Source organism: Mirounga leonina, unplaced genomic scaffold (genome assembly GCF_011800145.1).
Source record: "Mirounga leonina isolate KUSES-001 unplaced genomic scaffold, KU_Mleo_1.0 Mir_175, whole genome shotgun sequence".
In the NCBI taxonomy this organism is placed as follows: Eukaryota; Metazoa; Chordata; class Mammalia; order Carnivora; family Phocidae; genus Mirounga; species Mirounga leonina.
The window spans coordinates 14,285,889-14,311,409 of record NW_023270453.1 but is presented as its reverse complement, the minus strand read 5'-3'; the positions used below and the strand labels follow the sequence as shown (position 1 = coordinate 14,311,409).

Here is a 25,521-nt window from a genome sequence, read left to right as displayed (position 1 = left end):
GGGAGAGGGAGAAGCAGGCTTCCCGCTGAGCAGGGAGCCCAGATGCCAGAACTTTGGGATCATGACCTGAGCTGAAGGCAGATGCTTAATGACTGAACCATCCAGGCACCCCATCACTTGGGGGCAATTTGTATTGGAAGGGGTGGAGACAGTAGATACTAAGACAGGAGGATTTTAGGAGCTGGGTCAGCCACCTGGCTGGCCCTGAGGACCTCAGCACTGGTGGTCGATGGAGCATGATAAGCCCCTGGCACAAGGTAGGTAGTTCAAGAATGTGCAGGTTGTAAAACTTTTACCAGGGGTGAACTAGGGCGGTATAAAGTGGAAACAAGCTGGTATGAGGTATCAGTGTTCAGATATTCAAGCAAAGTGGGGACAGTAGGACTATAAAATAATACAAGCCAAAAGGGCTGTACTTCGCTGTGTATTAGTCGGAAGCCACGTGAATGAACTCACGATAAGAGAAGTTAAGAGGTGGGGGAGGAAGTCACCTGGTGAGTTTTAGAAATGGTTCCTGGAACAAGGGTGGGTGAAACAGACAGATGGGCCGCCGATGAGTGGGCTCCTCAATCTGTACCATCAAAATAATTCACGGATAGACAACTAGGTGGCTGAGGATGGTCGCCCCAATGAGCAGCCATGATTCCTTACCCAACGTCTGGATCCGAGCCAATTTTCAGACAGAAACTCTTAAGTCTTTAGGAAGAAGAACTCAACACCAAATGGAGAGGATAATGATTTCCCTACTCCTCTGGCAAAGGAACCAACAGTCACTTACTCAAGTAACCACCCACTGGAGAAAGGAAATACTCAAACATTTTAAGGATTTCAATTCCCTGATCCCCCAATGTGTAGTTACATTAGACATACAGGGAAGTTGGCACAACCTCCACACTGATTCCTTGGCCTGCGGGGTCAGAACTATGGTAGCAGGGAGGCTGAAACAAGCTCTTGAGATTGGTCCTGTACCTCAGGGAGAAGGGGAAGGGAGAAATTAGTGGCATCCTTAAAGACTCAAAGAATGCAGGTCCAGTGGTCCCCATTGTATCTCCATGTATCATTTGACAATTTTGGCCCCTACAGTGACCCACCTGTGAAACTTTTCTTGTCCCTGCAACTCTGGCTCCTCCAGGTTGATAGTTCTAATTTGCAAAAGGGGGAATGCTTTCACCAAGGGACACACAGGAGTCCCACTGAAATATTAGCTACAGTTGCCAGTTGGGCACTTCAGCCAGGGGTCAGCATGCAGAAAGAAGTCATTGTGCAGGTAGGAGTAACTGACTCCGGTCATTAGGAGCCCACGCTGTAGTTACACAGTGGGCAGCAAGGAGAGATGGGTGGCACCCAAGTGGTCTGGCTGGGTGTCTCTTGGAACTCTCTTGCCCAATGTTGCTGGACCACGGACAGGTTCAGCAGCCACTGGAACACTCCTTAATAAACCTTCTGCAGGCTGATCTCCATCCCAGAAATAACTTCCTGGGGAATATCCTTGCTTTGAGGAGATACATACTGAAGTGTTTCTTTTCTTTTCTTTTTTAAAGATTTTATTTATTTATTTGACAGAGAGACACAGCGAGAGAGGGAACACAAGCAGGGGGAGTGGGAGAGGGAGAAGTAGGCCTCCCACAGAGCAGGGAGCCCGATGCGGGGCTCGATCCCAGGACCCCAAGATCATGACCCGAGCCAAAGGCAGACTCTTAACCAACTGAGTCACCCAGGCGCCCCAGTGTTTCTGAGTTAAGTGTGATGAAGTTTGCAACTTATTCTCAAACTGTTCTGAAAAAAAAGTATGTGTGTATACGTATAGAGTAAATGTAACAAAGCATTAACAATTGATGAATCTAGGTGAAGTATATGCCTGTGCTTACACTTTTCCATTTCAACTTTGCTGTAGGTTTGAAATTTTCTGAAATAAAAGATTAAGGAGTTGAACACACACACAGAGGCAAATGAAGAAGGGTCTAATATAATACTGAAGGGACAGCAAGATAATAAGGTATTGTGAAATCCAAGGTATAAGAGAGTTTCAAAATTAAGGTAGTGTTCAACAGTAACAAATGGCTACAAAATGGTCAAGTAAGGTTAGGACTAAAAGTCCTAAGGCTAAAACTCCCATAGAGTTTGCACCCCAAAGGTCCCCGATAATCTTGAGGACACAAGTGTCACTGAAGAAAATATTATAGGCACCCCACCACGGAGCACCATCTCTTCAGAATTGTCATTTGGCTGAAGCACCACATTTTCAGTTCTGCTGTGGTTTTGACTTTTAAAAATTGAGTATCTATTATGTTCACAGTTCTGGAATACTCCCTATAGGGAGAATGTAGATCCATTCAGAAACACGATTTATTGGGAAAGGCGCATAAACTCAAAATACTAAATGCACTGTGCCAAGTAGAAGAATAGAGAAATTGACAGAGAAATACAGAGGAGAGAGATGAGGGGAAGGAAGGAAAGAACACTCTAGAAACTTGGGGTGGGGGGAGCACAAAAGGGCATATTTAAGAGATCATTAGATCAGCCATTGCAATTGACTACCCATAGGTTGGGTAATATTTATAACTCGAGATATTTATCACAAAGTCCAGAGTTCCGGTCGTCTGGAGAGATCTGGCAACACTTGACTGGGGCTGGGAGAAGAGTCTTGAGTAGGCAACAGTTCCCCATCCTCTCAGCCTGCTTCATCGATTTCAGTTGTCCTCCGTAGGCAACTGAGTTTTATTGAACCCAGGGCTGGGATTAGAATGAGGCGAGTAAGGCAAGAATTTGGGGGAAGTGGTTTGGATTTTTTTTTTTTAATACTGTATTAAAAAATGATTGATCTTCAGTTTTCTTGTGCTCCCATAAATTTTGCACCGAGGCTAGTGTCTCACTCGCCTGATTCTAACCTCTGAGCAGCTTGGGTTTGATTTAACCTATCTATACATGGTTAAACAGCAGCATAGGCAAGATCGGATCAGATCCGCGTTTGGGGGCACTTAAGTTCCCACGCTCCAAATCCCGCCCCTGCACTCACAGCCTCTCAGGTTCCCACTTCTAACACCCGCATTTCGATTTCATATCCTGACTCCCTCTTTTGCTCCTAAACCACTGACGGTCCCCTCTCCTTTTCCCTCCAAGAGAGCCCACCCAAGGCCCCAAGCACCTGCCTCCCCGGGCGCATCCTCCACCTGCGCTCAGCACAGCCGTTTCCTGCATCCTTCCAGGCCCAAGAGTCGCTTCCGACACCATCGCTCTGCTCCAACAGGGCGGAGCTTCCTCATTGACGCGCTCAACATTCGGCTAGTGCTGCCTCGCCCCGGCGACCGTCCAGCGGGAGGCGGAGCGAGTCCAAAATGGCGGCTCTCAGGCTGGCGCGCTCCGTGCTGCTGGCGCTTTGAGGTGGTCGCCAGGGGTCGGGGGGACGATTTCCCCGCCGCGGGGGCCCTAGAGGATGAATCGAGGGCTCTGCTAAGGTTAGGCGGTGGGGGTGGAGAGAGTGGCAGCAAGGGCTGCGGTGGAGTCCACGGAGCGGGATGTGCGAGAGTTACTCCAGGTCGTTGTTGAGGGTCTCGGTGGCGCAGATCTGCCAGGCGCTGGGCTGGGACTCGGTGCAACTCAGCGCCTGCCACCTCCTCACGGACGTGCTGCAGCGCTATCTGCAGCAGTTGGGACGGGGCTGCCATCGGTACTCTGAGCTGTGTGAGTACCGGGCTGGGTGCGGGAGGGCTGCCTCTGGCCAGTCACGAGTGACACCTCCGGTCTTCCCTTCTCTATCTCACCGTCTCCAAGGTGTTCGTCCTCTACCCCTACCCCGAGATCGGGCATTTTCTCGCCCTCTGACGTCCCTCGGGTTCCACTGCCCCTGGAAACTCCAGTCATCCCTTTGGTGCCTCTTCCTCATCCACTAACTTCCCGCCTCCAGCCGGGACCCCTGTCTCCGCTCTCAGCTCCACACCCTCTCACGTCTTCTCATCGGAAATATGCATCGGTCTTTCTCATCATCTCATTTTTGCTGCGTGTAGAACCACCTCCAGAATGCCTTGCAGCCTCTTTTACTTTGGTCCTTTTCCTCCCTTGCCTGCAAACTACTACAACTAGTTGTCACAGGCGCTCCGTCTACCGGCCGTTTCTTACAAGGCTAGCCATTCTTCAGCTCATAACAGCATATACTCGTTGACAGCTCTGCTCCGTTGGGGACACTGCCTCTTCTTTCTGTATCTGTTCATTTCATAGACAGTTTACTCTTTCCCAAGGCCAACTTTGTCAGTTTCACTTAGATTAACTTTCACTTACATCCCCGTTACTCATTGATTTCCTCCTTGATATTTTCTTATCAGTGGTTATAAAAGTGTAATAGAGGGAACATAGGCAATTTACAAGGGTCCCCAGGTAGTCTGGGCTGCAGTACTTGGTTTTTAAGTGAGTGTCCAGTAGTATCTATAGCTGATGGCATTTAATAATTCGGAATACTTAATAGAAACCACACAGCATCCCACTGATGTGAAGTAAGTGTGTGTGTGTCTATGTGTATGTATGGGGGAACTGCCATTCATTGAAATTTCAGGTCGTTAAGGTGGGTAAGCGGGAGAACTGGGTAAAGTGTTTCATAAGATACTTTGCTTCCTTGAAGTGGATCCTAGACTGGAAAATTGAGACCCACAGATACACTTTACTTCTTGAGCCCCCAATTCCATTCCTGCTTCGACAGTGCTGCCAAAGTAATTTGTCCATAAACATATTTGATCGTGTCATTCTTAAAAATATTTTAATTTGTACACCATTGCTTGCAGGCTGAACATCTCAACTCTTCAACAGCATATTTTCTTTGTGAGCTTTTTCTTGCTCCTGCTGTTCCGATTGCAGCCATGCTGAATTACCTGCCTTATCCAAAACATTTTAAACTATCCATTCCTATACACATGGGGTTTCCTAGAGTATCCCTCACCCCCTGGTGCACCGGTGGTACTACTTCTGTTTTGAAATTCACTTATCACTTGATTTGGGAAATTCATATGTCATCTGTTCTCCTAATTCTGCACATATTCCTGTATGTAACACCTTGTTTTGTAATCATCTGTGTCTGTTTCTCACCCTTTCCTTTTCTTCTCCCTAGGCGACAAATTTATTATATTTGTATTCTGTAACCTAGTACGGTGCTATCATTTACTAGGCACCCAGGAGATACTTGCTGAAGAAATGAATGAACTGATAACCTACTACCATAATAGCTGTTTAGTCACTTGACTTTTTGAGTTCCAAACTGTGGTATTTTTTGAATGCTTGATTTCACTGATCCTTCTAATCTAAATATGGCACTGCAAAGTAACTCTCATTCATTGTTATCTTGAAAGTACACCACCAGCACACTGTTCTCTTGGCTTTTGCTTCTTTTCCTTCCCTCTCCCTTTTCATGGTCCTTGAGTATACTGTTGCGGTTATGCATAGTCCAGATTATATTTTTGCTACCAAGTTCCCTAAATAAGGACAGATGTTCTGTATTTTTAGGTAATGAAAATATCCCCTGAATACATAGTTACCTTTCCTGCCTTATACACAGAACAGTGCTGGCACTGCAAGTAACCAGGTATTCCAAAGTCATCAAGTAATCATTGTTATGTGTTAATGTTAATCCTTTTTCTAATTACCCAATTTTGGCAGCCAGTTTTCTTGCTTTTAGTGAGAATGTGATTATCAGGTTCATTATTCTCCATCATAGTTTTGTGACTTATTAAAAATGCCGATTCCTGGTATACTTACTAGTTACAGACTTTTTTTAGGTTCTTTTTTTTATACTATCCTAGTTTTAAACTCAGATTTTGATCTCAGGTTACCACTGTGCAGTCTTGTATTCTCCTTCTTTAAATCCTCTTTGTCTTTTTGACAACATTCACTGAGCACCACTGAGAACTGAGCAGTGGGGCCCCTGGGTGGCACAGTTGGTTAAGCGGCCAACTCTTGATTTTGGCTCAGGTCATGATCTCAGGGTCATGAAGTCAAGCCCAGTGTTGGGCTCTGCACTCAGTGCACTCAGTGAGAGTCTTACTTGAGAGTCTCTCTCTCTCTCTGCCCTTCCCCCTGCTCATGCTCTAAATAAATAAATAAATAAAATCTAAGAAAAAAAGAACTGAGCACTGTGTTGGAGACATCAACGTCCTGAGGCACAGTCCCTGCCCACAAGTTGTGGACAAAGGTGCAGACTGTCAACAAAATAAACTGATGATGTTTGCTCCTTTTAAAAAAAATTGCTCTCAAGTTAAAGCAAGTATCAGAAGTTGCTATTAATTCAACAAATGATGCATTTTTAAATTTCTCTAAGGTCATGATTTGTGAAAGCATTCAGGGCAGATATTTCTCGCTGTGTCGTATTATGTATTAAATATGTGTGCGTGCACCGAAAGTAGGTGCTAAATATTTCAGAATGACTCTTTAAGACTAGTACTTGTGACTTAATAATTGCATGATATAGGCAGTAAATGCAAAAGGAAGAAGGTAAAGGAAGATGACTGTGGGCTGGGGCAGGATGACTTCACAGGAAAGATGAAATTTGAGTTGAGCTGTGAAGCCTGCCTATATAGAGGTGGGAGTGGACGCCAGGCTAGAGAAAAGCATCACCTATGATACCCAAGTAGGACTGAGTGTGATGAAAGTACCAGTGAGGTGACCAACTTGACATATGTGGCCAGTTCATTAGGAAGGTGTTACAGGAACATGTGAAATCAGATTTGGGAGGGACATAGAGGAAATGAAAGCATGGTCAGAAACACTGCATGCTTCTAAGGAGGGAAACAGTATGATGAAAGTGATATCTTAAGAAAATTGTGCTCCCGCTGAGTGCAAGAGAGACTCAAGTGAGGATACCTGGAAACTGACCTAGGAGAGTGATGGTAGGAAGAGAGGGAAAGAAAATGTTCTGAAATCTGTGGCCAAAAATGGACAGGAAGAGGGGAGAACCAGGGAGGGGTCTTGCGTTGAAATTGCAAAGCATATGCAGGAATTCAAGATGATCATTTATTCTGGACTGAGAGAATACTACTGCTTTTCCTAGGAATAGAAGAGTTGAAATGCATATCTACATCATTAAGAGGAAGAATGAATATCCATTTTATTTATCCCTGCTATTTTATACATCATGGAAGTAACCCCTACTTGTAGCAAAATTGAGAGACTACAGAAATGTTTGAAGTTACAAGTGAGAGTCTCCTGCTTCCTTCCCTCTGCACTGCAGCTTTCAGCCCCTTAAACTGTTAACAGTTGGATGTATATCCTTCCAGAACTTTTTTATGTAGGTGTGAGCAAGCATGTGTCTAATTTTTATAAACTTTGGGTTATTTTCATTTTACAGCATGATTTAATTTCAGACATACTGAGTTTAAAGTGAAGTGATTTCAGTTAAAAAAACAAACAAACAAAAAACACCACTTTTGTAAAGAGAATCTCGCCTTAACTTTGTATCTATCTCTGTCCATTTTGTATGGTGTCTTCTAATGACATTTAAAATTTGCACATAGATTATCTTTCTGATCTAAGTGTTTTCTGTAAATTTTCTGGGATTTAAAAAATTGATTCAGTGCCATACAGTTGTCTCCCCTCATCCGCGGGGGATACATTCCAAGACCACCCCCCAGTGGATGCCTAAAACCACGAATAGTACCGAACCCCAAATATTCTGTGTTTTCTCCTGTACAGAGCTATGATGAAGTTTAATTTATAAATTTAGGCACATTAAAAGAGTAACAACAATAGCGAATAATAAACAGAACAGTTATAACAGCATATTGTAATAAAAGTTAAGTGAATGATCACTTTTCTCTGTCTCAGAATATCTTAATGTGCTCACTCGCCCTTGTGATGATGCGAAATGACAAAATTCCTACGTGATGAGATGAAGTGAGGTGAATGACGTAGGCATTGTGACATAGGGTTAGGCTACTGCTGACCCTCCAAGTCTGCTGCTTCACCGCGTTAACTGTGGGTAACCGAAACCAGACAGAGTGAAATCTGGGATGGCGGAAAGGAAGTACTAGAGTTCATTCAAAAAATATTTATTGAGTGCCAGCTGTATGCCAGCCACAGTTTTAGGTTCCAGAGATGCATCATTGAACAATGGTGAAAATGGAATGGACATTTACTTAGCACAGCATTCTAGTCATTTGATAAAAAACAGCAGTAGTAATATTTACTGGGCATTGGGGTGCCTGGGTGGCTCAGTCGTTAAGCGTCTGCCTTCGGCTCAGGTCATGATCCCAGGGTCCTGGGATCGAGCCCCGCATCAGGCTCCCTGCTCCGCGGGGGGCCTGCTTCTCCCTCTCGCACTCCCCCTGCTTGTGTTCCCTCTCTCGCTGTGTCTCTCTCTGTCGAATAAATAAATAAAAAATCTTAAAAAAAAATATATTTACTGGGCATTTACATTTGGTCCGTCACTGTTCGTCTGTAAACTACTTCTGAAATTTATTCGGTACTAGCTGATTGTTAGTGTGAATTGTCTGGTTGTCAGATCGTATTTCAAATTGACTTCAGGAATCAGCTTTCTAATATTTAAACAGTATGCTCTTTCATTTAAAATCTGTTAAATTCTTTCCAATAACTCAGTCTTAAGTATGTATAGTATATTTGATTCTGAGCTACCTATGAACCCAGTACTTCTTAATATTTTAAAAAGTATTCATGGAATTTTCTTAAAGTAATTTGCTTGGCTTTTGACTTTGTTTCAGATGGCCGAACAGACCCAATTTTGGATGATGTTGGTGAAGCTTTCCAGCTTATGGGGGTTAGCCTTCATGAACTAGAAGACTATATTCACAATATTGAACCTGTGACTTTCCCACATCAAATTCCTTCATTTCCTGTTAGTAAGAACAATGTCCTCCAATTTCCTCAACCTGGAAGTAAAGATGCAGAGGAAAGAAAAGAGTACATTCCTGATTACATGCCACCCATTGTGTCTTCACAAGAAGGTTTGTGAGTTTTTTGTTTGTTTCTTACTCATTCATTTGTAACTATTTTAATGCGTTTATAATCTTCGTTTTCCTGAGTGAATTGTATAAAATGCTATGCCAATGTATAAATTCTAGAAATGCAATCAAGATGTTTTAATGTTGTTTACAAATTAGTCTAACCCTTTAGCCAACACCTTTGCGCTGGCATCACTAGGCAGAGCCATGGCACAGTCAAGGTTATGTCTGATGAGGCATCTGTTTCCTTTCTGAATTTTCAGTAGGGGAGAACAGAATGTGACCACAGAGAGAAGGCTTTCAAGAGATGTATTATTATTATTATTATTATTTTTAAAGATTTTATTTATTTATTTGAGACAGAGAGAATGAGAGAGAGCACATGAGAGGGGGGAGGGTCAGAGGCAGAAGCAGGCTCCCTGCCGAGCAGGGGGCCCGATGCGGAACTCGATCCCGGGACTCCAGGATCATGACCTGAGCCGAAGGCAGTCGCTTAACCAACTGAGCCACCCAGGCGCCCTCAAGAGATGTATTATATGGGAACAGGATATTAAATAAATTAGAAAATCTTTGCAACATAAAGGAAAACCGGGATCGCTCTTTTCCTCTCCTTCTTATTGTCAATGTGAGTCGGATGATACTGGGAACAGAGAGTGAGTAAATATTCACTAGTGTTCTGCAAATTTATCTCCACTTTTTAGTGATGAGTAGAAATGTTTATTGTTTGGCCAAACAGAATTTTTGATTAAAAAATAATAGCTAATCAGGCACAGTCATCAATCACTGCAGAGGTCCTTCCTCCCTGCATGAGTTTACATGCTGATCATTTAAGTTCACTAAGGCTCTTAAGAGATACATAGTAATTTGTGATCTCTCATGCAGGTTCACAATATTTTTCCTTGTAAAAATGGAAAAGTTGCAATTCATTTCCTCTTTACCTTTATATTTGCACCATTTTACCTTCCACCAGCAATGCTTCAAGGTTCCAGTTTCTTGTCATTCATTTCTTATAATCTCCTGTTCCACTTTAATAGCATCTTGGAGTGCTCCCCATTTGTTTCATGGACTAGCTTTAGACTTGGAATAGTTGTACAATCTGTGTGCACGTTGCCCCATTTGAAAAACTGACCCTACGTGGTAGAGACTTATCGTGGGTTGGTGTATCTTCCTTAGACAGTTTGGATCTTGGGTGCAGGAGGCCCTCCCACAGAGTGCTGGTGCTGTCGTAAATGGGTTGAGGACGCAGTACCGTACCTGTGCTTGTTGGTAGCTGTATACATATGGAAATTTAGATAGGTAGGTATCCTAGTTTTCTGCGTTGAGTGGCTTGGGAAGTTGACTTTGCTTGTCAGCTCAGCACTTCTCCACTGCAGGGTCTTGGGGATTTAATACTGATGGATGCAGGAATTCGTATCACCAAGTGCTTCCCACAGAGCATGCCTTTGGTCAATGTTCTTGAACTGAGTGAGATGCTATTTATAAGGTCTTGTTTACGGAAGTTCGTTGTTTCTCCTCCTTTCCAGGCCGACGTTTATATTACTAACAGTAGGACTTGGAAATCTACAGATGTATCTCAGTCATCCCAGCTTCCCATAGTACCTGCTTAAAATTCTGTCTCCTCCTCACCATTGACTTTTTTTGTGTCTGTTGCCTGTATTATCAGGAAATCTTACCCTTCATAGCCCCCATGTAAGGTCTATCTCTGTAAATGTCAGCGTCTTTGACCTTAGAAACCTATATTTGTTACAACTTTCTAAACACATATTTGTTTACTTTAAAAATATAACCAATGTATTGCAGTATCAACATTATCAAAGGAGGGTTGATAATGGGCAGAGGCCTGGCTAGTAGCTGGATTGCAGAGAATTCCATTTTCTGTTATAGACAGGTCACGAATATCAAGCAGGCCTGGAATTTTCTTCTTTGCTGTTGTCACTCAATATGATTTATTAAGCATCCTAGACATCTTTATGAAAGCAGTGCTAAGTTAGCCCATGATACGATCTCTTATGCTTTAAGAGTAATCTTTTAGTGGCTCTGAAATTTTTAGCTGAAAGGCCACTTAAAAGGACAAGAAACACAAAATTTGGAATTGTGCTAAGAAAGCCTAAGTGGTAATCCAGTGCTGGGAGAGACCTTAAGGTGTTATACAGGAGGAAACTGAGGGAGCCACGCTAGTGTAAATAACCGGCACGTCAGCAAGCCTCTGGATGATGGGTGATGATGAGTTTGATATCAGTGACTTAGCGGTAAGTTTCACCAACCAGGACTTCTGTGCATTATCAATTGGCATGTTTTTGAACCAAAACTACTATCTTCTCCATTTATAACATTTTAGTCCATTTTCTCTGTGCCTTTTGGAGCTTTCTCAATCTGTTTTGTGGTTTACGTATCTGTCTCCTCTTCTACCTCCTATTTAATAAATTGCGTAATTTTTTTTTCTGGCCTTTTAAAAAATCTGGACTCAGATGGACATTTGATTAATCTTAACCCATGATTCATGCACAAGCTCATCATTGGTCCATGCATAACCTGCATTTATTCACTTAGAGAGTTTATTGAATCATTTTTAATAATCTAATAAGCCCTACCAAGCTCACTACTGAAAACTAAGTTCGGGGCTTTGATAATCATCAACACTTAACCACTTAGTCCCTCTCGTTTTATTTTTATAGCATGCAAATGATACACAAGGAAATTCATGGTTAGCATTTGTAAATACTGCCACAGAAATGTAATTAAGGTATCAGTAAAGGAGTCTGAAAAACAGTTTAGGGATTTTAATACTGACTTCAGTCTGAAATTGCTACAGTAAATTTTTGAGTCACTCTTCTGAATTATTTGAAGTAGAATCTTATTTCATTTGAAGTTTTAGGCAATATAAATTACAAACATTGTGAAAGGAAAATAACATAAGCCTTGAACACTCCTTTTTTCAGCTAACAGTTACAGATTCTCTCAGGAGCAGAAATATTGCTGATTCATAAGGTACGCATATGGTTCCTAAGGATGCAATAAGTGATAGTTAGTACAGTAAGATGCTTATCAGTCCGATTCCTCCTATTCAGGGAAAAGGATATCAAATGCAGTCCTGTGGTTACCATTTTTTAATATAGTCTCCCAAGTCAATTTAATACATCATTTACAATCTGAAATCTTTTTTTTTCCCCCACGGGTACAGCATGTTAGAAAGTTCCTAGTATTCTGGTTAGTGGTGCAGAGCGTGGTACAGATGTGCACACCTGTGATAGTCAGGCTTGTTCACCAACTTCTTTATTTTCCTTTTATTTCCTTAAGAGCCACAGACAGGGCTAGACTTTGGTTACAAAATATAATTAGCAAAGTATGGTCATGAGACTACCCACTTCTCGATCCTTCAGCTTGGCTCGTGTCAGGAAGGCATGGGAATGTCTTGTCTGCTTGCAGCACTGTGAGCAAGCACTCTGCTGAGGGTATAGGAACAGGCGGTCGTAGAGGCAACATGGGCCCCGTGGAGCCACTCAGGCATGACTCAACGGGTTATTGAGTTTATCGTCTGACCAACTTGCTTTGCCTTTCTTTTTTTTAAAGATTTTACCTATTTATTTGACAGAGAGAGACACAGCGAGAGAGGGAACACAAGCAGGGGGAGTGCGAGAGGAAGAAGCAGGCTCCCCACGGAGCAGGGAGCCCGATGTGGGGCTCGATCCCAGGACCCTGGGATCATGACCTGAGCCGAAGGCAGACGCTTAAGGACTGAGCCACCCAGGCGCCCCCTTGCTTTGCCTTTCTGAACTTCATATGCATCATCTCTAAGAGGTTTAGTAATACCTACCACATGGATGTCTGTGAGGCTTAGGTGAGAGGGTTTTGTGAGACATTTGTGTAGAATCTTACAGCGCTTCACACATAAGATACAGAACAGTGAATGTTCGTTCTCTTCCCATTTCACCGTCCTCACTCTCAAGGAATTTACTTTTCAGTTGAAATAGCATATACATTTGTGAAGTAACTCTACAAGGAGAATAAATCCAGAACGGTGGTGATCATAGGCTTAGGGGCTGAGGGATGCACACCTAATAGCTGGGCTGGAGTAGATGCTTGACTGAGGAGCCGTGTGACTCTCTGCGGCACGGGGGTGACGCAGGAGATGACACGGAAGGAATATTTGCCTGTTGTATCCAGTTGTATGTTTAGAAATGAGACCTCCCTGAAAATGTCTTGTAAATGCACATTTTGCATAGACTGTTCCAGTTCTGATGGCTGGCACCCGGTATGTTTTATCCAAGAACATTCTCTCCTCAGCTTGCCATACGTATTTTCAGATTCACATGAGTAACATATTTTTTGCTCCCTGTTTTGTTGTGCTGAAGAATGTCTGCAAATAGCATATTATGCCAGAGTCATGGTTGGGTTCTGAGGCTGGTCACTGGATCGCTGGTGTGTGAGAGTCTTCTAGGTGGTCTCTTGATTGGTCCAAGCTGTCTGTGTGAGAACAAGAGAAATAGAAGCCATTTGCTTGGCTTTACTTACTATAAGAAACTTACCCACCTTGGTGGCGCCTGGGTGGCTCAGTCGTTAAGTGTCTGCCTTCGGCTCAGGTCATGATCCCAGGGTCCTGGGATCGAGCCCCACATCAGGCTCCCTACTCAGCGGGAAGCCTGCTTCTCCCTCTCCCCCTCCCCCTGCTTGTGTTCTCTCTCTCGCTGTTTATCTCACCCTGTCAAATAAATAAAAAACAAAATCTTAAAAAAAAAAAAAAAAAAAGAAACTTACCCACCTTAACTTGCACTTGGTAGAGATACTGTGATGTTTTGGGTTTCTTTTTTTTTTTTTTTTTTTTAATTTCTAAATAGACTTTATTCTTTAAAATAGTTTTAGCTTTACCTAAAACTTGAGAAGGTAAATACAGAGTTCCCTTATATGCTGTACCCAGTTTCCCCTATTATTAATCTTACATTAGTATGCTACATTCATTATAATCAACGAACCATTATTAACTAAAATCCATTATCTTTAGTGTTTACCTAATGTCCTTTTTAGGTTCCAGGATCCCACCCAGGATGCTGATTATTTTATTGTCATGTCTTCTTGGCTCTTGTGGGCTGTGACTTTCTCAGACTTCCCTTGTTTTCGATGACCTTGATAGTTTTAGTTATAGAATGCCCCTCTCCTGGAATTGGATCAGATGGGGGTTACTAGTGTTGGGGAGGAAGGCCACAGAGGGAAAGCTCCACGGTCCTCACGTCGTATCGGGGTGCGCACTGTGAACATGGTTTACCACTGTTGATGTTGACCTGGATACCTGGCCTAGGTAGTGTCTTTGGGTTGTCTCCCTTTGAAGTTACTCTCTCCCCCCTTCCCACGCTGTCCTTTTTGGAAAGAAGTCGCTGTGCACAGCCCACACCTGGAGTCGGGAGTTAGACGCCCCTCCCTGAAGGTGGAGTATCTCCGTAAATTAAACTCTTCTGCAGAAATTATTTGGAGCTCTTTTGATTTGTCTCTTCTCCCCCCAGGGTTCCTATTTTTTTAATGAAGGCCTTTTAAAAAGTAAACATTTACAAGTTTAAAATAACAAAAGTAACATAAATGTTGAAAAATAAAATATTGTCCAAGTATATGAAGTATAAAATGAAAGGTCCTCCTCACTTTCCTTATACTCCCATTTCCCAAGAGTAACCTTGCTTAATAGGTATGAATCCTTCTAGATCTTTTCACGTGAGACACTGTGACTCCTGAGTCAAGACTCTGTGTCCACTTGGAAGCCTGCCATTTGTTTCTCAAGCTGTGCAATCTGACTTCTACCCGCATCCCTTTCTTGAAACAGCTCTCACTGAGATCGCCAATTCCTACCTAATTGGCTGACCTAAATGAAATTTTTATCCTAACTGCTCTTCTTTGGGGGAGGTGTAGCTTCGTGTATTATTGTAAGGCAAATACCTCTTAAACGGTGTGCCAGTTCAAGACATAAAACTTTACCAGCTACCCCAGAAGCTCCTCCCAACCCACTGTGCCCAGCCGCCGCACTCAGCCCCTTGTCCATAGTCCCTCCAAAGTAACCCCATCCTAACCTCGTAGGGATTACTTCTTGCTTGCCTTCAGTCCTGTCAGTCAAACGTGTATCCCTAGACCCTTTAGCTTAACCCCTCCCCCTTAAATATGATGTGTCTTCTAAGTCTCTTTTCCTGTACAGGTCCCCGCACACCAGCCCAATCCCTGTCTTTTTCTTACCATTTATTTATTTGTTGCGGAATCTGGGTCATTTGACTGGAATGATTTCCCACAGTGGATTTTGCTGATTGTGTGCTCATAGTGCAGTTCAGTGTGTTTTTGCACATTGGCAGCAAGAATCTGAGGCTTAATCAGACTCTGGTCCAATACCTTTGGCAAGATATACATACTGTTGTGTTCCTTCGTCAGGAGACTGATAATGTCTAGTTTTCACTTTTTTGATGTTAGCAGTGTTCATACTTACTGTGTAAATGGATTAATTCCTTGGAGTTGCAAGGTTTTTATTTCATTCTTTCGTTAGAATAATTTTATCAGGTAAGCTTTTCGCTCATTCACTAGTTACTTAGTGGCAGAGTTCAGACAGAGAAAGGAAGGTAAATGCTTGATGGTAAAATGCTCTTTCATTTTATACACCCAGTTTTCAAGATAATGAATTGGTTCCTTATCATCCGTAGGTGACTAGTTTGTTTTTTTTTTTTAAGGATTTATTTATTTGACAAAGAGAGACACAGCGAGAGAGGGAACACAAGCAGAGGGAGTCGGAGAGGGAGAAGCAGGCTTCCCACTGAGCAGGGAGCCCGATGTGGGGCTCGATCCCAGGACCCTGGGATCATGACCTGAGCCGAAGGCAGACGCTTAACCATCTGAGCCACCCAGGCGCCCCGTGACTAGTTATTTTTTTTAATATGGTTATGAATTCATAGATTTAAACATATTTGATAGGTTTCTTTCATTACAGCATTTACCCTTATTGCAACTCAGATTGTCCCATCCTTGGCCAGTGGCAGCCTCTTCAGTCTGGCCTCTGAATCCTTTTAACATGATGCTAGTAGTCTTTGATAACGTCCTTGCAGCCTGGTGTATCAAAATGTTGTAGGCTTATCTTGTGTATTCTTGTCCCACACTTGGAATCCTTTTCCAAGGAGCCCAGGCTTCCTGGGAAATGGCATTTCATGTCCATAATCTGGGCACTAGGGGTACTTGTTACAACTGGTCATTGTTTCTAGGAAGTAAGTAAATATTTATACTCAAAAATATATGTATACGTGTATGTTGATCGATAGATAAGGGGCAGGGTACCTCATGAGTTCATGCAGACATTTCCAATTCAAATTCAGGCCTATAGGATTTTTTACTGTTACATCAGTAGATACTTTGTTCATGACTAAGAATTCTGGTTCCCAGGCATAAACAGGAAGATATAATTAGAACATTCCAGAATCACCCTTTTGCTGCATCCGAGGTGGTGCATACAATGGTAGTACTGATACTGTCCTTCATGATTACTGAAACAGGCTAAATTTTTTTTCCTTTTGCTATCCTATTACTCATCCCAGTTGTCTGTGATCGCACCGTATACACATTGTCAGGTCATTTGGCTACTTTCTTGAGTTCCGTGTTCTTTCATATCTTTTAGACCATTTCAAAATAGTACATTAGCGTTTTCATCTGTTTTTTGAGTATGTGTTTCTCGTGTACTTTGGTTGCCTGTAGGGATATTGTTTTGGTGTTTAGTCTCCATTTTCTTACAGAAGTTGTGTGTGTATGAATGTAGTTCTTCTGAACGTCTAGAAGGAAGCTCACAGTGCTCCCTCTCCTGTTGTTCGCTGTCATGCGCAGAAAAAGCAGCTTGCTCTCAGAGATTTTCTATTTTCTTGCACCGGTTTTATTTGGATCTTCTCTTTCTGTGATGCCGGTTTCCTCTTCTGCTCAGTCATGATGTGGTCTTAACAAGTGTCTTCTCAGCAGGCTCTGTCCTGAGCAGAGCAGTGGAGGGTTGGATGTGAAAGCTCAGGGGCTGGACTCCTGAGCTTCCTTAGATCCTGCCTCGCTTCCTGTGTCTCCCCCCGCCCCCACCCTCTTCCTGTCCCTATCCTGGAAGAAGTCACACCTGTTGCAGCTTCTGAGCCACTCTTCGCACGTGGGTCTGCCAGGCTTTCAAGGAATACCTCCTGGCTTTTTGAGGTTCTGCTCTCTCGGGCCAGTCTCTCCATGGCTTCTCACCGTTTGCCCCTGCACAGATAGGTAATATTTGGCTTTTGTGGCTCTTGGCGGTTGGCCCTCACCCCTTGTATTTTGGTGTTGCTGGATAAACCCTGTCACCTCGTTATGTTGCTGTATTTTTATGTAGCAGTTTGGGAAGATCCCAAAAGTACATTGCCACACCTGCCACTTTTCTTCCCAGGATTCCCTTCATTGAACCTTTTTGCTGAATTTATCACTGTTGGGCACTTCTTGAAACTACTTTTCTTCAGAGACAAAATGCTCCCTCTATTATTAATTCATTCTCTGTGTCTTTCATGGCCCATCTTCCATGGCTCTTCTACTTCTAAAATGTGGGTGCTCCTAAAATCTTATTCTTGACCTATTGCTTTTCTCACTTTATATAGTTTCATTGTGTGATCTAATCTACTTTCACGGTTTCAAGAACCGTTTATGATGACTCCCCAAACTGCTTCTCCATACCACACCTTTCAGACTCTCTATCCAGTTGGCAGTGGGCCATTTCCACATTTCCCGCAGGTGCCTCAAATTGCTGTGCCAAAGGCTCCACACAGTATTTCACCGTGAATACATTTGTATCATTTATCTCAGTTGGTGGCACCATCGAATCCCTAGTTCCTCAAGCTAGAAATGTGTCTTTGACCCCTTCCCTCATTCTATTCCTTCATTCCCCAAAAACAATTCTGCTAATTTTATTTCCTAAAAATTTCTAAAATACTGTGCCATCATTCCTTTGTTTAAACCTTTATCGTTTGTTTGAACTATCCTTGCCTTCCACAACAAACTGTTTAACAAAAAGTAAGTATATTCCACGGCGTAAAACACTTTATTAGCTTCCCACTGCTCACAGTTAAGGGGAGCAAACTCCCTCCCCCCCCACCGCCCAGGGAAAACCAATAATATCTGGGGAGCAATTGCATTTTTTCTTTCAAAATGAAAATAGCTTCAGTCATGTAGAGAAAAGATGCTTATTTTTACAATTTAGATTACTTACTAAATGAATAGAAGAACGTTAACGAGGAATTTTGTACTGCTTTTCAGATACTAAAATAGTAGTATTTGTATTTATTTGAAAATAGCACTATAAAAGCAGCCTTCAGATAATTTATTTTAGATACCACATGGTGTGTTCATAAGCATTATCTCATTTCATCTTGAAACAACCCCTAAAGGCCGATGCTAGTATCATTCCCACTTTACAGAAGAGAAATGGAAGTTCCAAAAAAGGGCGTGTTAATGTGCCTTGAATTACATTGTGAACTGGGAGCACTGGATCAGGATTTAGTCGATGACACTCGGTGCTGCCATTATGGGTGCCCACCATGTGTTGAGTCCTACACAAGGAACTGGAATTGAAGGTAGATGGATAAGATGTCCCTCCCTGCTCACTTTTGGCCTTTCTGTGGTTATTGGAGTGCTCTGCTTGGGTATGACTTTCCTAAGTGGAGAGGTACCATCATCAAACCAGTTTTCTCAATGGACAGGCTTGCAGAATTTCTTCTGGCCTCCCAAGTCCAACCTCACTCCTAACCCCTCTGTGAATATGTCTTTGCCTTGCCCTCGACACTCAGATACTTTCCCTTTGTTACCTTGCAGGGCTAGAGTGCAAGGGTCCTGGCCAAGTTTATTTTGTGTATCCAGGGTTGTTTGCTGGATGCATCGTGTTGTTTGTTTTTCTAGTTCTGCAGCATCTGAGCCAAAAGGTTGCATCTGAAGGATATCAAGGGCTGATAGGTGGTGACTTGCCTGTGACGTTTCAATCCCAGATATCTCAGTGAGAACGTAGGGCTGTCTAAAACCAGACTTCTGCCTCCATTACCTACTAGGTTTCTGCCCCTCGTTGCCTCAGGCTTTAATCTCCAGAATCACAAACTTGCTTTTGTTTCCCAGTAGGAACTGTGGGCCTCCATATCTTTCCTGAGGCTGATTTGGAGCTCCCCTGCCTCACCATGCTCCTCTGGGTAACCGTGTAATATGTACCTCTACCTCACACTGAATGTATTTTTTAATTACTGATTTTATTTTTTTCAAGAACCTACACTGGTCTTGCTCCCTCTTTCAAGCCTGCACTCACTCTGCCTTTCACCTTTTATTGCACAAAACTAAAGTCCTCTGAGGCTGCCCGAGAGGTAAATTCAAGACATGGACAAAGTTACCGCTGTCTTTAGGGAAATTTCTTCAGAATGTTGGGGAAGCTGTCTCAAAAAGTAACCTGCCTGAAGTCACACAGCTGTTGAGTGGCAGAGAAGACAGTCAAGTCCTAGATGTCCCAGTCTTAGCCTACTGTCCTTTGTGTCCTTTATTACCCTGGTATTATTCTCAGAATATAGATATAAAACAGAGAAAGGTTTATCTTGTGACCCTTCAAGTTTTTTTCTTTTCCTTTCACATTGACCTCTCAAATCTGGTTACCTGGGGGGAAAAAAAGCATGTTTTGATAACATCTTATTTGAATCTTTTACTCATGTTACTTTTCCTCCTTATTGTCATCCTTAGAAATAGTTTTTATCTACAGCAGAAGGATTACAGGTTTTAAAAAAATTGGGTATCTCAGGGCAGTTAAGCATCTGCCTCCCGCTCACGTCATGATCTCAGGGTCCTGGGATCGAGTCCCGCATCAGGCTCCCTGCTCAATGGGGAATCTGCTTCTCCCTCTGCCCCTCCTCCCTGCTCACACACACACTCTCTGTCTCAAATAAATAAATAAAATCTTTAAAAAAAAATTGGGGGGCGCCTGGGTGGCTCAGCCGGTTAAGCGTCTGCCTTCGGCTCAGGTCATGATCCCAGGGTCCTGGGATCGAGCCCCCGCATCGGGCTCCCTGCTCCGCAGGAAGCCTGCTTCTCCCTCTCCCACTCCCCCTGCTCGTGTTCCCTCTCTCGCTGTGTCTCTCTCTGTCAAATAAATAAATAAAATCTTTAAAAAAAAAAAAATTGGGTATCTCTGGCTTTGCGTTCAAACCAACAAAAGTAACCCTAAAGTAGAGATGTATGCATTTCAAGATAAAGAATAAAAGTACCATCATACGCAGATATGACAGATCATAATTTATAGTGGACTTGGTTAAAATTCTCTTCCCTACTCATTTTTTTTCCTTTAATCTCTGGATTTATAAAAATAACACATTTTCCAATATTACAGTAAGATAGTTTTTATTTTTCTAAATCAACAAAGTAGTCATACCTAGAGTCTTAGAAAAATTAAGTATTTTGATATTTTACTTACTATTTTCCCGTTGCAGGCTCCAGAACCACAACAAAAAAAGATTTTGATATTTTTTCCCCAAAATTTAAAAATATCCAGAAATTTTAACATCTCTTTTGTCCAGTTATATTTTTAGGAAAATTTCCCACACTAACCTGTGTGCGTGTGTGTGTGTGTGAGTGTGTGTTAAGAGAGGGAGGTCAGGCAGGCGTAGGGCAATAGATGTTACATGGCTGACGATATAAGACCCCAAAGTTAATGCTTTTGTTGTAAGTTAGGATTTATTCTGTCTTGCTTTCCTGAATTCGAATCTTTTCAGCAATTGCAGTAATTGCATTTTATTTAGCTAACTACCTGCCCTAGCTACATAGAGCTTTCCTGTTTCTGATAAAGCAATATGAAGTTGTTTGCTTCATTTACAGTGCTTATATCCTGATCTTGTGCCAGTGGTGCTCAAGGGGAATCAAAATCACTGCCAATCATGCATGTAGTTGTGGAGAGCCCACTGTATGCCAGGCATGCTGCTTATTGCTGGAGATACAGAGGTGAACAAAAAAGAAAGGGCCTTCTTTTCCCTCCTACAGTCCGATCTATGTGGAGAAAGAGAGATGAGACTAATAATTAGATATGATTTTAATTTATAATATGGGATATCTACCCAGTATTATATAAGGAATGAGGGAATCGATGGATATTTTTAAGAAGCTGGGACGAGCTGCTTAGATTAGTGAATTCTGGTGGCAATGAGAAGGGTAAACCCAAGAGAGAGGGGGCTGTGGGAAAAGAGTGTTTCTAGAGCTGCTTTTTGTAGTCATCCAGGGCAGGGATGATCCAGGCAGGGGCCTGGATCCTGACTGTGATGAAGAAGAGGGGAAGAGGAAGAGCCAGATTTGAGAGCTAGTGGATGGATGGCATTCAGTGATAGATTGTAGAGAGTATGATAGAGGAGCCAAGGTTTGGGAGACTGTGTGGGTAATCTAAATATCCAGCTCTTAAACAGACTGGCCTGATCTGGAGTTAAAATTTGGAATTGATCTCATATCCCTCAGGCAGTGGTCTAACATAACCATGTATTTATTTTTGAAATAAAGGAATCAGGTAGAGTTCAAGAGTGTGTAATCTGTCATGAACCTGAGACACAGTGCAGACTTTGTTGCTTGTTAAGGGCAGTGGATACACTTGCTTTAAAAAAGACCAGATCTACTTATTATTGTTCTTCTTATTGTTATTATTACTAGTTTAACTTAGAGTTTCCACTCTGTGCCAGGCACCATATTGGGGGTGCAGAGGCTCTCCTTTCATTGACCTGAGGTGCAGTGAGTATATTTAACCGTGGCCCTGTTTGTCATTGTAGGATACTGAATTAACGTTCATCGGATTCTTAGAAATTGCTGGAAAACACCTAACAGTTTTTTTTTTTTTTTAATTAAGAGATTAAACATTAAGTTTTAGTTTACTAGGTTAGGACTTTGACTGCCAAAAATTTATAACTTGGTATTTCATTGAAGTATGACAATTTTAAAACCATTGTTTTACTTTCTCCCGAGTGTGCCTACTCACTTTTTCCTCTCTCCTAGTTGCCACATTTATAAAATGGGAATAATAATCTCCATTGGATTGTTGTAAATGAATGAGAAAAATGTTATCTACTATGGTAGATCTTCAATACGGTCTTCTTAGAACCCTCCACATTTACAGTTCCTGAAGTTCCTGAAGATCTCAGCTCCAAGCATAATGGTTGTCATACCAAGATATCCAGAAAAAAACCCATGTACAGCGCAGTCAGTGTGCACGTTTGTGATGCTGTCCACCCTAGTTCTTTCAGATTTGGAAACCCTGAGGTGGTATGTGGAATGCCATGGTGTAGAGTAGGCTCAGTTCTCACCTGCTGGGGGACTGCCCTGCATGCTGGTGAAGTGGGATATTGTTCCAGCTGGCATGGATCCTTTGATCCTGAAGACCATAGCATCACTCAAGATTTTATGCGATCGATTAGTTTTGAGAGAAAGAAAATGACCCAGGCGGATGTGCAATTTGTGTTGGCCAGATCTCTATAGTTCCCTCTTAAATTTCTGTAAGTCTCTTCCATTGTTTATTTTAATGATAGACTTTAGTTTTACTGATCTACTTGTAGGAACTTTGAATCAACTTTTTCTAAACCTTAGACATATTTGGGAATTTCATTTGAGATAATTCGAATGGTTATTTGCATCTAATTTAACACAAGAAAGAAGCAGTAATTTCCCTCTCCTTTTTTTGTTGTGAGCATGGTGATGTTCTGTAATGGTGTTGGCTGATTGGTACTGGTCTGTGCTAATACACCACCCTGGGCACAGTTAACACTAATTATTTCTCATTCATGTAATCAGACTGTAATCAGACTGATTTGAACTTATCATTCATTTTTATCAAGTATTAGTTTAGTAGCAAAAAGGTAATGTTTAAATATATTCAGTAATATTTAATTATCCATTTTATTCTTGCTGGGGACTTCAAATTCTGCAGTCTAAATAAGAATATTGATTTCTTTTTTTAATGCGAAAGTGATTGCAGTTCAGTAGGTGGCACTCTTTCCTTTTCTGTTAGTGTTAATGAATATCCAGTTAAATGACAAAAAAATTTTTCAAAGTCATAAGAAAAACCATACAGCTTAAACCATCACTGGCTTGTTTTAGAAAGAAAAACAACAATTTTGTTAATGATTTAGCTTCTGTGCGACTTTGTTAGAGCAGTTACAAATGAGTAGATTTAATATTTATTTTCTTAAGGAAGCTTGTATCCAGAGAAAAATCCCTTTTATCATTTAGCAAAAGCCTTATGTTCTCTTTTCTGAAACTAGATTTTCTTTTTAAAAATTTTAAATTATTATCTGTTAGTATCTACTTTCCTTCCATGTTTTGATTTTTAAACATTATCTTCAAAGTCCCATTTGAGGATACTTACTTTAAAAAATGAATGCACTTTCCCTGATTTAACGTAGCAGTTTTCCTGATTTTTCAGTGTGCCCATCCCTTTTGTAGTTATGAAGAGAATATTTAGTAGTTGAAATAATTAATACAATTTTCTTGTACTCTTTTTATTCAACATTATTTGTGTTCTGCTTTTTTTTTTTTTTAAGATTTTACTTATTTATTTGACACAGATTGCAAGAGAGCACGAGTAGGGGGAGCATCAGAGGCAGAGGGAGAAGCAGGCTCCCCGCTGAGCAGGCAGCCCTACGCAGGGCTCCATTCCAGGACCCTGGGATCATGACCTGAGCCGAAGGCAGATGCTTAATGACTGAGCCACCCAGGCGCCCTTGAGTTCCGCTTTTTTAATATAACACTTTTGTTCTGTGTTTTCCTTGAGCAGTTCTTACTCTTGGAAAGTACTGGCATTTCATGATATTTATTCCTTCTTAGAGGTTTTCAAAAGAAGAAAAGAGAAAATTTACTTTTTTTTTTTATTCTTATGTTAATCCCCATACATTACATCATTAGTTTTAGATGAAGTGTTCCATGATTCATTGTTTGTGCATAATACCCAGTGCTCCATGCAGAATGTGCCCTCCTCAATACCCACCACTAGGCTAACCCATCCTCCCACCCCCCTCCCCTCTAGAACCCGCAGTTTGTTTTTCAGAGTCCATCGTCTCTCATGGTTCGTCTACCCCTCCGATTTCCCCCGCTTCATTCTTCCCCTCCCGCTACCTTCTTCTTCTTCTTCTTTTTTTTTTTTCTTAACATATATTGCATTATTTGTTTCAGAGGTACAGATCTGAGATTCAATAGTCTTGCACAATTCACAGCGCTTACCAGAGCACATACCCTCCCCAGTGTCTATCACCCAGTCACCCCATCCCTCCCACCCCACGAAAATTTACTTTTTTTAATAAATTGAATAAAGCTCATTCTATCCTGCCATTACCATATGGCTCTATTGAGCTCTTTTATAAATCTAAGTTACATTGTGCAATCTTATGGATTGTATTTTCCTGTATCTTGAAACATTTTGCTTATTTTTCGTCATAAGAATTATTTATTATGACTTATCATTGCTCATCAATTAGTCCCAACGATGCTTAAAAAAAAAAAACAAAAAAAGAACGTTGGAATCGCCTAGATAAGGATGATCCAATAGTGAAATAAATTGTCATCCTTCATTTTTTCTAATTGTGGGACCAGAGTATTATATTCTACTTCAAGAATGTATTAGGCCTGGAAACACTATGTTTTAGTCTACTTTTAGATTTCATTGAATATAGTTGAAAATTTGGAATTGTTCATTTTCCACTTAAAGTGGGAAAGAGAAAAACTGGCATGTTTTACAATTATGAGACAAATCAAAAATACATGCAAAGAGCTAGCCACATTTCTGGTCGATGATGATGATGATGATGTTGATGAAGAAGAGGAAGCGGAATGGGGAGGAGGAGAAATGAAAGTAGTTGATTATATAAAAGAAATCTCAGATTCTGGGTCTTCAGATGACAATGTGCTAGATGAATTTTCAGCTTAAAATTGACAACTGAACAGTGTTTCTCAGGTATGGTTTTCTTATCCAGCTAGTCATTCATTAGGAAATGCCTCATGATACCATATTTTTGTAACAAGAACCAAAACCATTTCTTTTGCTAAAAGAATGTGTGACAATACTTTTTCATGTTTCATGCTCTTATACATCAAAATTTACATGCTACAAAGGGTGTGCTGTGTTTATAGTCTTATTATAATTTCTGATAAACTAGTTTTTGCTCTCCTTTTATTCTTACTTATGTAAATTATTTGTAAAATGGCTTAAAAATGTAAAGGTTCCATTGGACCCAGATGTCAAATGCTAATAGCTATTTTTCCTGATGTACTGAGGGTTAAAGTAAAAAAAGTATTTGTCAGATTTAATGGCACTATTACATTTTCACACTTCTTTTTAGTGTGCAACCCTAATTATGTCTGACAGACACAATTGGGAATAGTTAGAAGGAAATAGTAGTTCTGGACCAATCAGCAGTGGAGTAAAACCCTCAGGAAGTCCCAGTGCCATGGTAAAGGAGAAAAACTCACTTTTCATTTCCTCTCACGTACAGTGTGTTCAGATTAACTTTAAAGGAGCCCGGGATGTAGGTCGGAGACTTTGTCTGCAGTTGAGTGTTAGCTGTGTGTGGAGCCCGCCTCAGCAGGCCTCCCGTCATCAGCT

General features: G+C 41.6%; 1 protein-coding gene across 2 annotated transcripts in view; it reads left to right on the top strand.

Moving 5' to 3' along the window:
* The first annotated feature begins 3,326 nt into the window (after window positions 1–3,326).
* Window positions 3,327–25,521, top strand: part of TAF3 (TATA-box binding protein associated factor 3) — a 177,749-nt gene continuing 155,554 nt past the window's right edge. For both annotated transcript variants that reach the window (XM_035021681.1, XM_035021680.1), the window contains exons 1-2: window positions 3,327–3,681; window positions 8,694–8,936. In XM_035021681.1, the coding sequence (XP_034877572.1) occupies window positions 3,516–3,681; window positions 8,694–8,936 (409 nt within the window). In that variant the 5' untranslated portion in view covers window positions 3,327–3,515. The remainder of the gene's footprint in view (window positions 3,682–8,693; window positions 8,937–25,521) is intronic.